Below are 16256 nucleotides of genomic sequence, written 5' to 3'. Positions count from 1 at the left end.
CGAAATGACCAAAAAATAAAAAGATTTAAAAACTAAATACAAAAACATAGGACGGAACTGCCCATGAAGACAGTGCCTGTTTGATTAATGTATCCTCTTTATCATGTCGTTCAGGATTTTATATTGCGATTAGTCATCGTTTTGGCAAAATCGACTTTCTTGTCTGTGTGTGTTTCTGTATATTGTCTATGCGCCAGCTGTCATTCAATTTCAATATTTAATTTCGCTTCGTACGCTTTGAAGCGTTTTTTATATTTAAACAAATAGTTTATAGTTTTTAATCATAATATAAAAATGGTAAGTCTTTTTCTTATGTCTAATGCGTTAATAGTTCTTTTTCTAGTATTCGTACTAAGGCGGGCGCGGTTTAGTTGTTTAAGTTGTAACCTCAAAGTAAATTTTGTTTTAGGACGTCTTTCTAATGATTAGGCGAAAAAAGTTAACCATCTTCACAGACGCCAAGGATACAACGACTGTTCTGGAATTGAAGAAAATGATTGAGGGTGAGTCTGGTTTATACGAAATTTGTAAAATCTATTTTTAGTCTTATTACTTTGTCTGACGGCAATAATCACTTGGTACGTTGTTTTTCAAAATAATGCCGTAATTTAGAAGAAATATCCGTACATTACTACTAGGCTATATAAAATTATTTGCACATTTAAAGGTATCTGCTTATCTTTCTTTTATAAAAAATTCATTTCTCTGAAATCAAAGCTCTTTTTAAATTAAGTCATGATAAATTATACGCATAGTTTTTCGATAATTAATACACAGGATTACTCAAATTATATTAAAGCTTTCAATTGAATTGCAATATTATTTTTCTAATTTGAATTAGTGTAAGTTGATGGTATGTGATAGCAATAACAAAAGGAATATCTAGCGGATTTATCAATCCACAAGAGTGTTTTGACCCACAAAGGTTTTCACTATCCCTGCAAACCTTCATGGGTTCATAAAGTATATTTTAACTTATCTTATACACTTAAATGATTTACACTTGTATTGATAAACAGTAGTTAGGTATGCAGAGTTTAAACACATTCCAACATTTAATAGTTACAGAATAAAGGTACTGAATATAGTCAATAGAAAAAGAGGGTTATAGTTTAAATTTTCCGACCTCCCTATTAGTTATTTAGGCTGCCAGTCCATTGGAGTGGAGTGAGACAGCGGAGCAAAGTGGGAAAGTAATACGGAGTGGCGTTGCTGTGTTTTACAATATGCTGAGCTAGGCAGCAAGTATGCGATGAGTTATTTTGAGCTCCGCCACGTTTCACTGCTCTGCTTACTAGTTTTACATGAATTTTTAAACTAGCTTGCAAGTCCCTGACCACTTAGAGGAGCGGATATTTTGTGCAATCCTATTGGTTAATATTTATCAGTTTCTTGGCTCTGCTCTGTTGGACTGACATTCTTAAAGTACTCGATATAGGATAATATAAATCAATATCACAAGATGTATGTGACATGTTTAAAATTTTATTTATTGATTATATCTTTACTTTACTTTGAACGTAAACAAATTAAAGGTGTTTATATTTGCTTAACATCAGGTATCTTGAAGGTGGCTCCAGCTAGTCAGATGCTTTTTAACAAAGATAGCCAGCTAATGGAAGATGAGAAGACGCTGTCTGAGTATGGTCTGACCTCAGCCACAGCTAAAGCACAGTGTCCTGCCCCGATCGGACTTGCTTTAAGGTATACTGTTTACTTTTTCTGTTGCTCACATTCTTCATTCCTTCTTTATTATTGTTTTGTACAAATCCCATGGAACTTTTGCTTACTTTTTCTGTTGCTCACATTCTTCATTCCTACTTTATTATTGTTTTGTACAAATCCCATGGAATTTTTGTTTACTTTTTCTATTGCTCACATTCTTCATTCCTACTTTATTATTTTTTTTTACAAATCCCATGGAACTGTTTGTATTCTTAGGATAAAAAGTGGCCTATTTTACTCCTTGTCCTTTCAACTAACTCTGCTCTAAAAAATGCACATTTGCATTTATAAAATAAGTAAGATTAGAAGATTACCACTATTTTCACTTGATTTGTTATTTACGCACTATGCTCAAAATGCTCCAACATTTTGAGTGATCTTGTTTCTTAATAATATGATTGCTCAGCACCAACAAATTGACATATTGAATATAAGTTTAGCTAAGTTCCTAAATTATGCAGACAAATTAACTAATATTTTTGTAATGTACATCTGTAACTGACTCAATATACATGTTAGATGATTTGAAATAAGAACCGCTGTTGGCTTAAACTTTATCTTTTGCAATTGATTGCTAAACTATAACTTGATGTACTCTGTTACAATATCTTAGTAGAAAATCAAATAGGGCCCTGATTTTACAGTTATGATTTGACAATTATGATACATTCTTAAGCATAATCTATATCCTAATCTAGTATAGGTACAACATAAAGCTTAAGAATTTGTATGAATGTACTAATCTCTGGTACCTCCTCTGGTTTTGCATTTGATAGCCCAATTCTTGATTAAGGTTATAATAGGGTATTTAACATTACACTACAAACTATACATTCAAGCTGAAAAAACGCCAAAACATGTTCTCTCTTCGTCTTCTTCTTTGAGTCCTTCAACACCTAGTGGTGCATAGGCCAAGACTTCTTTTTTCCATCCAGACCTATCCTGAGCTGCAGACTCAATTGTGGTCCACGACAAAGTTGAAGCCTTCATGTACACTTTCAGAGACTGCCATTGAAATGCTTCTTGTTGGACACTGGATGTTTGGCGTACAACGTGACCTATCCAGTTCCATTTTCTACGTCGTATTTGGTCAACGATGGGGTTTTCCTTAACGAGGGCCCTTAATTGGAAATTTTTTCATGCCGAAAGATACCAAAAATGTTGCGCAGGCACTTGTTAGTCAAGAGAAACACCTTTTTAAAATTTATTTAATAGTAAATACCTAACATTTATTTATTTATTTACCTAACATGCTGCAATTATTCACAATTATAACACATAGCAACAGATTGTATTAATCCAGATACTTAAATGTTGTAAGTTCCGGCCCAAAGTGCATTGATAAAAAATATGTTTTAGATTAGATTATTATAATGTTCTGCTACTGTAACACAATTTTATTTACTTAAAACTCCCTCTAATCTATTTATCTATAAAGCTGTACTAATAATAACGCTGAAACGTGTTTGTTTTTCTGTTTGTTTGAACATACTAATCTCTGAAACTACCAGTCAGATTTGATTTAAAATAAATTTGCATTCAGTAGCCCAATTCTTGCGGAAGCTATAGGCTGTATAACTTTGCAAAGTAGACAGAAAGCTTTTTTACGAAAACCCCCATACCCTTATGAGAAATCGATAAAATTACAGTTTCTAGAATGTGTAAATGTTTCTGAAGGCAGGCGGGCGGGTGGATCGAGGTATAATGTTTAGAATAGCGGAACAAAGTTTGTATGGTGAACTTATCATTAAGTTGCGTGTGATAGCTAGTTATGACAAAGAGATTATGCATCTATTTATAAATTGTTCTTCACCTTCACTTCTCTAAAACTGACTTTGATACTTCAAGACCAACCTTTTTCTCCTCATGTACGTTGTCATCATCCATCATAATATCAACACATTACCCACTGCAATGCACGGGCTGAGATTCCCACAATGAGAAGGGGTTAAGGTCGTAGTCCACCACGCTGGCCCAGTGCCGATTGGTGGACTCCACTGTATTGTCTGCTATGTTGTATTGGATAGTGTAGCAAAGGCTCGCCAAGTTTATAAGACGCGTCCACTCTCGCCTAAGCTCACGTGTAACTAACGCGGTGCGCTCGAGACAGTATATTGCGTGTACAATGTACGTTTGTGTATTGTATATATAATGTATATTATTGTATTCGCAAAAACACTACATCACAAACCTTTGAGAACATTATGGAGAACTCTCAGGGATCGGGTTTCCTAACGATGTTTTCCTTCACCGTTGAAGCAAGTGATATTTTAATTACTTAAAACACACATAACTTTGAAAAAATAGAGTTGCGTGCTGGGATTCGAAATCGGCCCCCTCGTCAAACTACCCTGTACTGTATTAACAACTTAAAACGCACATAACTGTAAAACTTAGAAGTACGTACTGTGATTCGAACTCGCCCTCCCGAAAGTCAAGTCGAGCCCCTACCCACTGGGCTCATCACCGCTTCATCATTCTTTAAGATGCCTTAACTTACACCAATAGACATCTCATAGACAAGCGACTGTCAAAAACTTTCTGTAAAAAAACAAATGTTTTCATTCCAGAAAAGAGAATGGTGAATTCGAGGCTCTGGAGTTGACCCCATACTCCTCACCACCCGACCTCCCAGACGTGATGAAGTCTCAGGAAACCAACGGACAGGAACAGGTAAATTGATCATTTATTTATTTTTACTTTTTGTGTTTTAAAGTATTTCATTCCCAAAGTATTTTTTGAGTGTACGATATCTGTAACAATGGGTAGTGACTATAAGTTGCTTCTATTGAAATGCTAATCGAGAAATGGCAAAGAATTTCAGAATTGAAGAACGGAAATCCTCATAACAGTATTACTATACTATTTTTTACGGGTATTATCTTTAACTATTATTAGTGTAGTCAAAATTTTATTTACTTAGTTTATTTATGGAAGCTATCTATGCCAAATTGAGACAAAATCTGTTTTTCTTTTCGGCCTTATGTAAACCGGCTGTCTTTCAGTTGATTTAATTCCTCCAAATTTCATCAAGATTTGTGCAGGAACAAAAAACACACTTTCGTTATAATAAATCTATTATATATAATTCCAGTGTTACCATGTTTGTCCACCATGGTCTACTGAACAGAACTAGTCATATATGAAAAGGAATCCCTATTTCACTACCGACTTTACCGATTTCATCAATATATATCGTTCGCATAGCGGCGACCGGGAGACCACTCAGCTGTTCAACTATCTCTGCGAAAGGGCAGATACCGTTCAGCGTCGGTATCCGACTGCTAGGCTTGTATTTCTGGGGGATTTTAATGCCCACCACCAAGAGTGGCTATACCCGTACCAGAAAACCGATCATGCTGGGAGAGAGGCGCGCAAATTTGCATTATCGTTAGATCTCTCTCAGCTCGTTCACGTAGCCACGCGGATACCTGATGTTAACGGTCATACACCCAATTGTTTGGACCTTCTGCTAACAACCGACCCAGACAGTTTTTCGGTGTCGGTTTCAGCTCCCTTAGGTACTTCCGACCACTGTCTGGTGAAGTCTGTATCAAACTACTACCCTCCCGCCTCTGATTCCACTGTTAAGAGACGAGTGTGGCGATACAGGTTGGCAGATTGGGATGAGATGCGTCATTTCTTTGCATCCTATCCTTGGCGGCAAATTTGTTTCTCTTCCAAAGACCCTTCGAGCTGTGAGAAAGCTATATCAGGCGTGATACGTCAGGCAATGGAGTTCTTCATACCATTCTCTGACGTATCACTAGCTGGCAAAACTCCCCCGTGGTACAACGCTGAATGTGCCAGTGCAGAGGCACGAAAACAGTCTGCGTTTGTAGCTTGGGCGGATGCTCGTGCTCATAAGGCTTTGGACGTCAGGGATAAGAAAAAAGAATTCAATATTGCCGCCAAATCCTACAAGCGGGTCCTCAAAAAGTCTCGCTTCGGCCGCACCAATCGCATTGGACGCAAACTAGCTGCTCTTCCCAGTGGTAGTAAAGCTTTCTGGTCACTCGCGAAGTCGGTCGAGGCAAACTTTTGTCGTTCTTCGCTGCCGCCCTTGCAGAAACCTGACGGGTCATTGGCAGTGTCTGCAGCAGAAAAAGCAAATCTCCTTGCATCTCTGTTTGCGGAAAACTCGCGTCTGGATGCTGGAAGTACCCCCCCACCGCGCCTTCTACCGTGCGACTCAGTCATGTCTGAGATCCATATACACCAGCACGAGGTCTTAAAAGCACTTCGCAACCTTGACGTGAGTAAAGCCAGTGGCCCAGATGGTATATCTGCAGTTGTCCTGCGGAACTGTGCTCCTGAGTTGTCTCCTGTGCTGACACGCTTGTTTCGACTCTCTCTAAATTCTGCTCAAGTCCCAAAATCTTGGAAGATTGCGAATGTGCAGCCAGTACCCAAGAAAGGTAGTCGTGCGGACCCGGCCAATTACAGACCTATTGCCATCACGTCCATACTCTGTAAAACTATGGAACGTGTACTCAATAACAAGCTCCTCTCATACCTAGAAGGAAACGATCTTATATCAGACCGACAGTATGGTTTCCGTAAGAACCGGTCTACTGGTGATCTTCTAGTGTATGCCACTCATACATGGGGCGAAGCCATTGAGAAACACGGTGAGGCACTTGCTGTCTCTCTGGATATCTCCAAGGCTTTTGATCGGGTCTGGCACGGCGGCCTTCTCAGTAAGCTTTCTGCTTACGGAATACCTGCTGGCCTTTGCAGCTGGATATCTGATTTTTTGAGGGAACGGTCTTTTCGAGTGGTTGTCGATGGCCACTCTTCTAACCTCATGGCTGTCAATGCCGGTGTTCCTCAGGGATCTGTCCTCTCCGCTACTCTCTTTCTGCTACACATCAACGATCTTTTGAATCCCAATCTTTTTGGGTACGCTGATGACAGCACCGTTACGGAGAGGTACTTGTCCAGCCCTAGGGCCAGTGCTAATGATATCCTTGAGCATAGAGAGTCCTTGGTGGAGCGTATTAACTTGACTCTAAAAGAGGTGTCTGATTGGGGTGACGCCAATTTGGTTAAGTTCAATGCTGCCAAGACGCAGTCGTGTTTATTTTCCGCAAAAAAGAGCCCTTTCACCTTGGCTCCCACTTTCCGGGGTGTATCCGTACCAATTAGCGACCATATTGAGCTCTTGGGTGTCAACATCTCATCCAATCTCAATTTTGGCAAATGCATCGAGTCCAAAGCCAAAGTGGCAGCTAAAAAACTTGGTATCCTCAATAAGGTTAGGCGGTACTTCACGCCAGGTCAACGCCTCGCACTGTACCAGGCTCAAGTGCGAACCTGCATGGAGTACTGTAGTCACCTGTGGGGTGGCTCTGCCAAGTACCAACTTGAAGCTTTGGATTCGGTGGATCGTCGCGCCAGGAGAATTATAGGCGACAATTCGTTAACGCAGGCGAAACTACATAGTCTCCAGCACCGACGCAATGTTGCCTGTTTATCGGTTTTTTACCGGATATACTTCGGTGAGTGTGCTCAGGAACTTCACAATCTTGTTCCCCCTTCCCCGTTTTACCACAGAACAGCGAGACACCGAGAGCGGTGGCATCCTTATGTGGTTGATATCCCATCAACACGCACGAAACGTTTTTTATCCACGTTTCTGATACGTGCCGCTAAGATGTGGAACGCCCTCCCGGTAACTGTGTTTCCTGCCACGTATAATTTAGGTACCTTCAAGGCTAGAGTGAATAGGCTTTTTCTAGGCAAGCGTGCTCCAACCTAGACCTCATCATTGCTTTCTAACGGGCATGATTGTCGTCAAACGCTGGCCTATCGTTAATAAAAAAAAAAAAAAAAAAAATATATATTTTTTAATTTTTCTAATACTTCCTGGAAATACAAAAATTTGCTCATTAAAAATCTCTTTTAACGTAACCTTACCGTTTGAAACAATTGTCAGCAGTTTGGCGGTTCACATTGTCAGATCGTGCGCTGATGCGCATCGTATAACATTAAGATTATGCAGCATAATCTATAGATAGAATAACGTGTGCGTGTCACCCAACTGATCCTAATCAACTGGACCGATTTGTAGGAAAAGTCTTATAGAAAAGTCCTATTATTAGTTATAAGGGACTACGTAATCGATAAAAAAGCTTGGGTGTGAATTATTGCTCCAACCAGGTTGCTAATAATTTTAAATGACAATGTGAGATGATGATAAAAAAAAACACCCGGCGAAGTTCGTTGTGGGCTTCTTCTTAGACCAGGACCCGTTTTGAACCCTCGTAGCTTTAGTTTTAAGTTTACGAATGTGGTTATCGCCATCATCTCACTACCGTGTTATTCTCATGTAATGTACGCATCAAAAGTGCCACCTATGGGCCCACTTGAATACAGATATTTTTGACTTTGATTTTGAAATTTTATTTGTACATTTAAATATTGTGTTTATACACACCGATAGGTGGCGCTGCTCTAACAGGTGCTGCCTGTTAAAGCAGCGCCACCTATCGGATCCAATGGTACATGCCGGGTCCGCCAGTATGAGTATTAAAATCCATCATGTCCTCCGTTTTGTTTTATTCTTTGTTTTTCCAGATGGACCAGCACTAAACAGCCCCGTGATACAACACAACTTGTCACGATTGCCAACTTCGTGTCGAAAACGAATTTTAGTTCATCGAACTACCCTTCACCTAAATCAGTGGTCGGCAAGCTGTTCCAGTGGTCATACGCTAATATTGTTTTGGCTTTTTTGCTATGTTCTTCTCATCATAACGCAATCTATATGCTAAAAGTATGTTATAGTCATTTCATGAGGCTCTATGCAAGACCGAAGTGTACATAGGCTCGCATGAAAAGCAAAATTCCCAAATACAAATCACTAATGCATTGTAAAATATTTGTGGATTATGACAGCCAGTTAAAACTGCAGATAAATATTTGTCTTTATATAGCATTGCTTTTTATATATATTTTTTTTATTATAACTTATAGCAATTGTTTGAAATGTTTTCAATACATGTTCAAAAAAATTTGACACTTGAAAAGTGTGACATTAATAGGCAAGGTATGATGATGATCACTCTTCACAGCAAACGCGGATAATATTATAAACATATTTTACTCATTAACCTCGAAATAATGGCTAACAGCCGCTCATAAAGAACCACAGTTTACCGACCACTGAACCAAACGATTGGTGCAGATATTTTAATTAATTATTGCATATGAACATATTTTGTTAATTGTTTTTTTAATTTGTGTTCGATATTAAACATCCAGGTCCAGAAATTATATAACACGATTAAATTTAAGGGTCTTCGCCCACTATAAGGGACCGTGCTAAGTCTCAAACAAATATAACATTTAACGTATGTCAGGAAGTAAGTTAAAAATACCCTGTAATATGAACTATTTATATACCACGCGAAATTTTAAGGAATATTAAATTTTAAATCATTTACAGGTAATATTTTAATGTAGTCGAAATATACTTTTTCCGTTAAAATTTCGCGTTACTATATTTATATAATTAAAAGTATATTTTTTTGGTTAGTGTTATCGATATAAATGGAATATAAATTGATTTCCGACTGGACCTTTTTATTTATAGTGATTTCCACGGTCCCATATAGTGGGTCAGTTGTGGAGGGGATATTTTTTGTTCACTAATATTGTAATGCTATTAACGTTTTCGAACCTGTGCCCCCATTGTCCATGACAAATTGTGACGCTAAATTTAACAGAAATTCACTTGTCAAATTTGACGTCAATACTTACCGTTACTGGCTTCGATCAATAATCTACTAGATATGCAGTCCTATACAAAATGTAACAGAAGTAGTATCTGGTTATTGTGGCTTCTGTTGAGTATTTGAAAATATTGAATACAACTTTTATAATAGATATAATATCTAATAAGCTCTGCAATAATAAGGAATAGTGAAATAAAGTCAAAATTTCGTTTATCTGTAAAAATACAAAAAAAAAATTTCTTAAACAATTATTGATTGTCAAAAGAAATCTCATTTTTCTTCAAATGTCACTTAAATCAATGACGATTTTAAAGAAGCTTCTATTACGCTTAATTAAATAAGATATTCCGTAACTTCTATTGCTTTAACAGACGTTAAGCGCAAACACTTAAGAAAACAAAAAATAGACTCCCAATTCGTGGCTGATATCTTATTTTTTACGGACTCTTGGCTTTCTAATATTATTTATTGATCGAAGGTTACGAGAATTGAAATGGGGGCCCAGGGTTATGTATGACTGGTTTAGCTTATGTATTATCCCTCCATACGTACTCGATACTGATTTTGTTATTTGTAGCATTTTTGTGGCGCTTTACGCAAAAGGGTTTGTAGCTAACCGACAGGTTTTTTTTTTTTTAATTTAACTTGCCACGTTACTTTAAGACACCATTGTTTAACTTCGACAGCTAATATATAAAAAAAATAAACGAAATATTATGAAATATAAAAAATTACGGGCACATCATTGTAAAAATCCATGTAAGTACTTACCAACAGTGAATACTGAAATATAGTTGTAAATAATATCTTTTCAATCGCTTTTACATATAAAGTTTACCTTAAATGCCTGTAGTGAGTGCTTTTATGCATGTATGAAGTGTAGGCCTCAGTCAGTACGGTGTCTTATCGTAATAGGGCCCATATCGTGATACTTGTATTTATTGCAACTTAGTTGTTGCGTCTCGTCTTTATATAGGATTAGTGTCACTAATCGATTTTCGTGAATTTCGACGACTGTCCTAGCGAGTATGTAATTTGTATCAATTCTATTTTATAATAAGCTTAAACTAAACTTAATTAGGAGGGACATTTTAGGTGTCATTTTCACTGTGTTCTCTTTAAAAGTGAGGCTTACTTTTAGTTTAGTTCAATTTAGTTTGAATTATCTATAAAACAGAATAGATACCACCACTACGATTTATTTCAAGTTTACGTTTTTAAAGTATCCAGAGCTCTTGAAGTTCTGCTCAAAATCGATCTGTATATGTTGTTTTATTTGCTACGTTTAGTGACTTATTTATAAATTAAATAAAATGTCTTAAATAATATCCATTCACACCATAGTAACGCGTTGATTCAATATGACGTAATTGTTTTTACTAGGCTACAGATTACAGCTACTATGGGATGGAATAATGAAAATTGTTAAGCCGCTTTCAGTCGTGATTCCAGTACCTAATATTAACACTTGCATTGGAATATCTGATATCTAGTTATCGTAGAAGAAGGAACTTTAAGCTTTCTTTAGTGGGCTTCGCCACGCCTGATTGACACCTCGCTGGCAAGCTATTTACTGTTTCCGTTCCGATGTTGCGTAGGATTAAAAGCCCTCGCCTAATCCAAGTTAACACAAGATGTAATACAGTCTTGTCATTTACTTACGAGCAGTTTGTAGTCAAACGCCAAATTCTTTCTCAAATTGATTGTGCTATACCAATTTTAATAAATCACACAACATAGTGTCATATGCGAAATGTCATCGTCCTGTGTAATGCGCTTCGACCTTAAACCGTTCATTATTCTATAGTTTCATGATGAAAGTGTAATTTCTCAGCTTTAAGCTTTGAACATGCTAGTTTAACTTGTTTTTAACTTGTTAACGTTTCTGTCACAGCATGCACATAACCTTCTATTAGTAAATTAAAGAGAGCGTAAATGACCCATTGACATAGTATAAAACATGTTTGAAATAACACATAAGTACCATGAACTGCGTGAACTCACCCAATTGCAAAATAATTTTACGCTATATAATCAGTTTTCTTGTTTAAACAGCTCACTTTAAAAGAAAAACTTTGTGAATATATTAGCATTATTTAATAGTGGGGAGCTCTTACCGTTTGATATTAAACCTTAAATCAGTCACATCTTTTCTCTTTAAGGCATATCTACGATTTATATATTGCGTGAGTAACACTATAACACTGGCAAATAGGTTACACACTAAATACCTAGGTGGAATTTCTCTGAATTAGGATTAGCGTAGAAAAAAATAATATCTATATGTCTTGTCACATTATAAAGTAATTTGTATTCAGTAACCTTTTGTATGGTATCTGCACGCTCGTAGAGTATACAAGTATTGAAACCGTCAAAGTAAAAAGGACCTAATGTTATTCTTATTATAGTCTTAAATTCTGTGCGTATTTTATCATACAAATGCTACTCCAAGAATACTGTCTGATAAATAATCTATTAATGTGAGCTCTAAGCCAATGCGAATAAACACTAATTTACTCGCGACTTTACTGTGTTTTGAAAAAGAAACGAAATACCCTTAACGTGAGATTCTACTCTCGCAATCTTAGGCTCTTTATTAAACCGACATTAATTAATTAACCGTATTAATTACTTGAGAACCTGTGCTTACCTTGTTGCTTTGTAAATACGGCGCGTAGACTGGCCTGTACTTGAGAATCTGATCTTAGCTTGGTTTCGGTGTCAGTATTACGGGCCGTAATAATCTTTGATAATTAAAATAATAATGCCAGTGTAAAATAGATTTTCCTTTGTCTTAACGATCACATTAACTGTGCTCATTTTGCAGCAAACGCTGTAGTAAAACGTTTTTAAAATATAATGCAAGTATTACAGAATGCAACTTTCATTTAGGGGACATAAAGTCAATTTTTCTTTGACAATATTGTGTACTCGATACCAAGCGTTCCGATACCAAACTAAGTTAAACCATTAATAATTGTTATTAAATCTGTTTAGGGTTAATGCACATTATACTGCTGGTTATTGTATGTTCACGGTTCAGTCATATCATTCTAATTTCGCTCGCATTGCTGCCTCGTCTTAGTCTGTTATATGATGTAAAAACATTACAAAATAATTAGTTATAATCTATGTTCAAAATTCTGTAACTAGTCCTATTTACGAACAAATAAAACTTTTTATAAATCGAAACGGTGTTTGAATGGACCGAAGCTACTAAATTTGACTAAAACTAATATAAGTGTGCATCAACCCTTACATTCACTTCTACTCATTATTAAACCAAGTATTATGTGCTTTATATTGTAAATCTTTCAAAAAAAAATGTAGAGTTGTTCCTGATATGGGCGTTCTGCCTATATGATAATTTTAATTAATTAAATATTAAAGTTATGTCATCCGGTTCAGGTACTAGATTTTCTGCATGGAATGGTTAAGAATAAGCTGTTTCAATAGTAATTTTTTTAATGACTTTTATCTCAAATTAATTACTGAATAGCTTACATTCTCGGAAGTCTAAATGTGTAAAAATTAAATGCACTTTAATATTAAAACATGTATCCTGCCACGATTACTTAACTATGTATACTCTAAATTAGTTTTGTCAAGTTTAGTTTGAATGTTATTCATATTACATATAGAAATGTTATAAACAATAACAAATAATATAAGTCCCATTTCCGTAAGATTCGCCTTAGATACAGAAAAAACTGTAGTTGGGACCTACGTATGGCAAGATTTTTGTAGTAAATTAAACTAAACCAGCCTAAATTACTTTAGATTGAGATAAACAACTATAGCCTAAATTTCTATTAACTAAAATGCGAAACTATACTCCGAAACAAATGTAGGCAGAGATAATAAGCTAAACAATATCTTAAACTATTTAAGGCTAAGATGGGAAACTAAACGAAAAAACGAATATAGCCAGATTTGGTATACTTTTAAAAGTGCAATTTGATATTGCCTTTAGGAAATAGCTAATTTAATAGGGTATTATAGGGGCTTTTTATATTGTAGTTACTAGAAAGTTCCAGAATCTTAAAGCATTCTTTATTTTTTTGTTTCAATGAAGTTCATACCTAGTTCAAGAGAATGATGTTCACCTTTCTAAGCTGAATTTATTATTTCGCGCCTTAGTTAAATATTTCTTGTATATACCATTTAAAAGAACTATAACTTCCGACCATAGTAAATTTACCATAACTTGTTTCCCTTTATAATATAGAAGAGGGAACAAGTTATAGTGAATGTAGTCATAATTATTTCTTTTTTAAACTTTCAAATTCTTAGAAAAGTAAAAACACAGATTTTCCTTGGGTGTGCTTGAATAAGCTTTTTCTAAAATATCACCTAACATTTGTCTAAATAGGAAGACTTGATTTTGAATTTTAAATAAATAAATCAAATTTAGTTTAAAATAAAACCACCTTTAGTGTGCAACGGATTTGGTACACTAATTAACTCATAAAATATTGTAATTTTATTTTAAATCACGTCAATTTTGGTGTGTGGCTAGCTAATAAACAGCTAATGATATTTAAAAAAAATTAATAACTCGTTACCAAATAGAATGTTCTTTCTTTCCTAATTTTAAATTAATAATAGTGTTAGGACCATTTTTCAAATTGCACGTCAATGCACTATAGCTTAGAGAAATTAAATAAACCCCGGTAGAGTTCAAGGATTCTTATTATTTTCATTATTTTGTTCATTGGAAGTAACTTTCTTAAACGTACTTTTACGTCTAGTGTAGTAGCATAGCAGGGCATAAGAATAACTAAATAAAGAAGTTTTTATTAAAGGTTGCCAAACTAAATTTTTTTTACAGTTCGAAAACAAAAAACGCAGTACCTCTCAGAGTAATGATTATACCACAGACCATGAATGGACTAATTATTTTTGACATTTAGTCACTCGATATAACCTTGTAAGAACGGTTAATAGCTAAAAGGAGCAAACTTAACAACTTTGTACTGTATAAAACCCATGAATACGAGATTACAAGAGCTGCTATAATTTTGGCAACCCTGAGGCTTTGCGAGGCTAGTACTTTATATCGTACTCTTTTACGCAGGCTTTGCGAGGCTAGTACTTTATATCGTACTCTTTTACGCAGGCTTTGCGAGGCTAGTACTTTATATCGTACTCTTTTACGCAGGCTTTGCGAGGCTAGTACTTAATATCGTACTCTTTTACGCACCAATGACTCGGTGCCATTATATTTGTTCATTGAAAAATATTTAGTCCATGGTAAAGAATGAAATATTTCGCTGCGACGCAAACTCCTTTTACTCTGCCGTAATGATATTTTATGATTTTCTAAACTGACAGATTTAAATCCTGCAAATTCCTTTCAGATTTGACATGTTTTTGACATGTTACTTTTTTTTTAATCTTATCGACTGCGATGACATCTAGTACCAGACAATATGTCTACATTCAATTATTGCGAATTGAGATCCTTAGCGAGAGAAGGCACTATAATCTTTGAACTGTTAAACACTTGATGGTTAATCCTTAATTAAAAAAATAATATTATATTTACCATACCATCGTACTAGGTAGTTACCTACTTTTAAGTTTGATTCTTAGAACAACTATGGTAACCATCTTTTTTATTCTGATTTAAGTTATTCCACAGCTGCATTAGTTATTCTTATGTTGACATTTTTCCACCAATCAGATTATTGTCTATCGCTGAGATGCGCTGTGATCTATAACGTTACTGGATACTCTTACTCAGCTACCGTCAGTAGTAGTCAGTGGCGTTTGCTTAATTTAAACACTTTCTACCTTCTAAGTTTTTTTAAATATAAATATAATTATTTTTTACCATTTTATATCACCTTTCTGAATACTGCTTAACCTGATTGAACACACTGAACGCCACTGACTGCTGGAAAACATTATTATTATATTATTATTATGTTAATTATGGAGTACTGCGAAAATATGAAAGTTAGGGTTGCCAACTGAATGTACTCTTTTCAAGGATAGTAACTACACTACACTACACTTCATGCGTTAATTTTACTAGCAACTGCTGTTGCAGGATGAGGTTATGAGATAGATTTTTTTTTTCTTTACTGATCACTCTAGTTCGTGCCTTTTCCAAGCTACTTGACACTGGTAAAGTACATTGTGCTGTTTTGGCACTACGAAAAGCCATAATTCAAAAGAAGAAAAAGGATAGTCCTAAAAGCATCTTGCACAACTGTACATTGATGCTACTACAACGCACGACTAATTTATCTTACACAAGAAACAACTATAAGTTTATTATTAGTAGGTAAAGATAACAATTGATATGACAACCCTAACCACTTATTAAGTTCATTATTTATGGGTTTTTGTATATAATTATTTAGTTTTATAAATTAAACATGCAGTCATGATTATTAAGAATAATTTAATGTTAACAACATGTAATGATTCTTCGAAAATATTGTATTATGTAGTATTTCACGAGTAAGCGTAAAAATTGGAAAGAACTGGCAGGCAATAAAACTGTTTTGATTTGTTTTGTGTCTTTTTTATTTACCTTATAAAAAGGTTAGACGCGTGGTGAAGGGTCACAGTAAAGCTTAGAGATCATATTCTCTTTCCACCGTAATAATACACAGGCTGTAGCGTTGGAGCAGTTAAGTGCTTTGTCTCGTTCGTAAATTTAAAAGGAACTGTCTGTTATCTGTTGGAAAAGTATGAGAAAACATAGCGTATTTATGTTTCATATGATTGAGTAAAGCCTAAGAACCTACACTAAATCTCAGCCTAAGCTGAAGCTACGAC

The 16256-nt window shown here is 35.5% G+C and overlaps 1 protein-coding gene across 2 annotated transcripts; it reads left to right on the top strand.

The window, feature by feature from the left end:
• The first annotated feature begins 241 nt into the window (after nucleotides 1-241).
• Nucleotides 242-15989, top strand: LOC120626869 (elongin-B). 2 transcript variants are annotated; one of them, XM_039894651.1, is made up of 5 exons: nucleotides 242-297; nucleotides 410-503; nucleotides 1560-1704; nucleotides 4296-4398; nucleotides 8308-15989. In XM_039894651.1, the coding sequence occupies exons 1-5, from the start codon at nucleotides 295-297 to the stop codon at nucleotides 8317-8319; spliced, it is 357 nt and encodes a 118-aa protein (XP_039750585.1). In that variant the 5' UTR covers nucleotides 242-294; the 3' UTR covers nucleotides 8320-15989. The 2 variants fall into 2 exon arrangements, with proteins under 2 accessions (XP_039750585.1, XP_039750584.1); XM_039894650.1 differs by having other exon boundaries at nucleotides 8305-15989.
• The last annotated feature ends 267 nt before the right edge of the window (nucleotides 15990-16256 follow it).

The sequence above is a fragment of the Pararge aegeria genome, chromosome 10, assembly GCF_905163445.1.
Source record: "Pararge aegeria chromosome 10, ilParAegt1.1, whole genome shotgun sequence".
NCBI lineage: Eukaryota > Metazoa > Arthropoda > Insecta > Lepidoptera > Nymphalidae > Pararge > Pararge aegeria.
The sequence above is the reverse complement of the archived record's forward strand: the minus strand, read 5'-3'. Positions and strand labels throughout refer to the sequence as shown.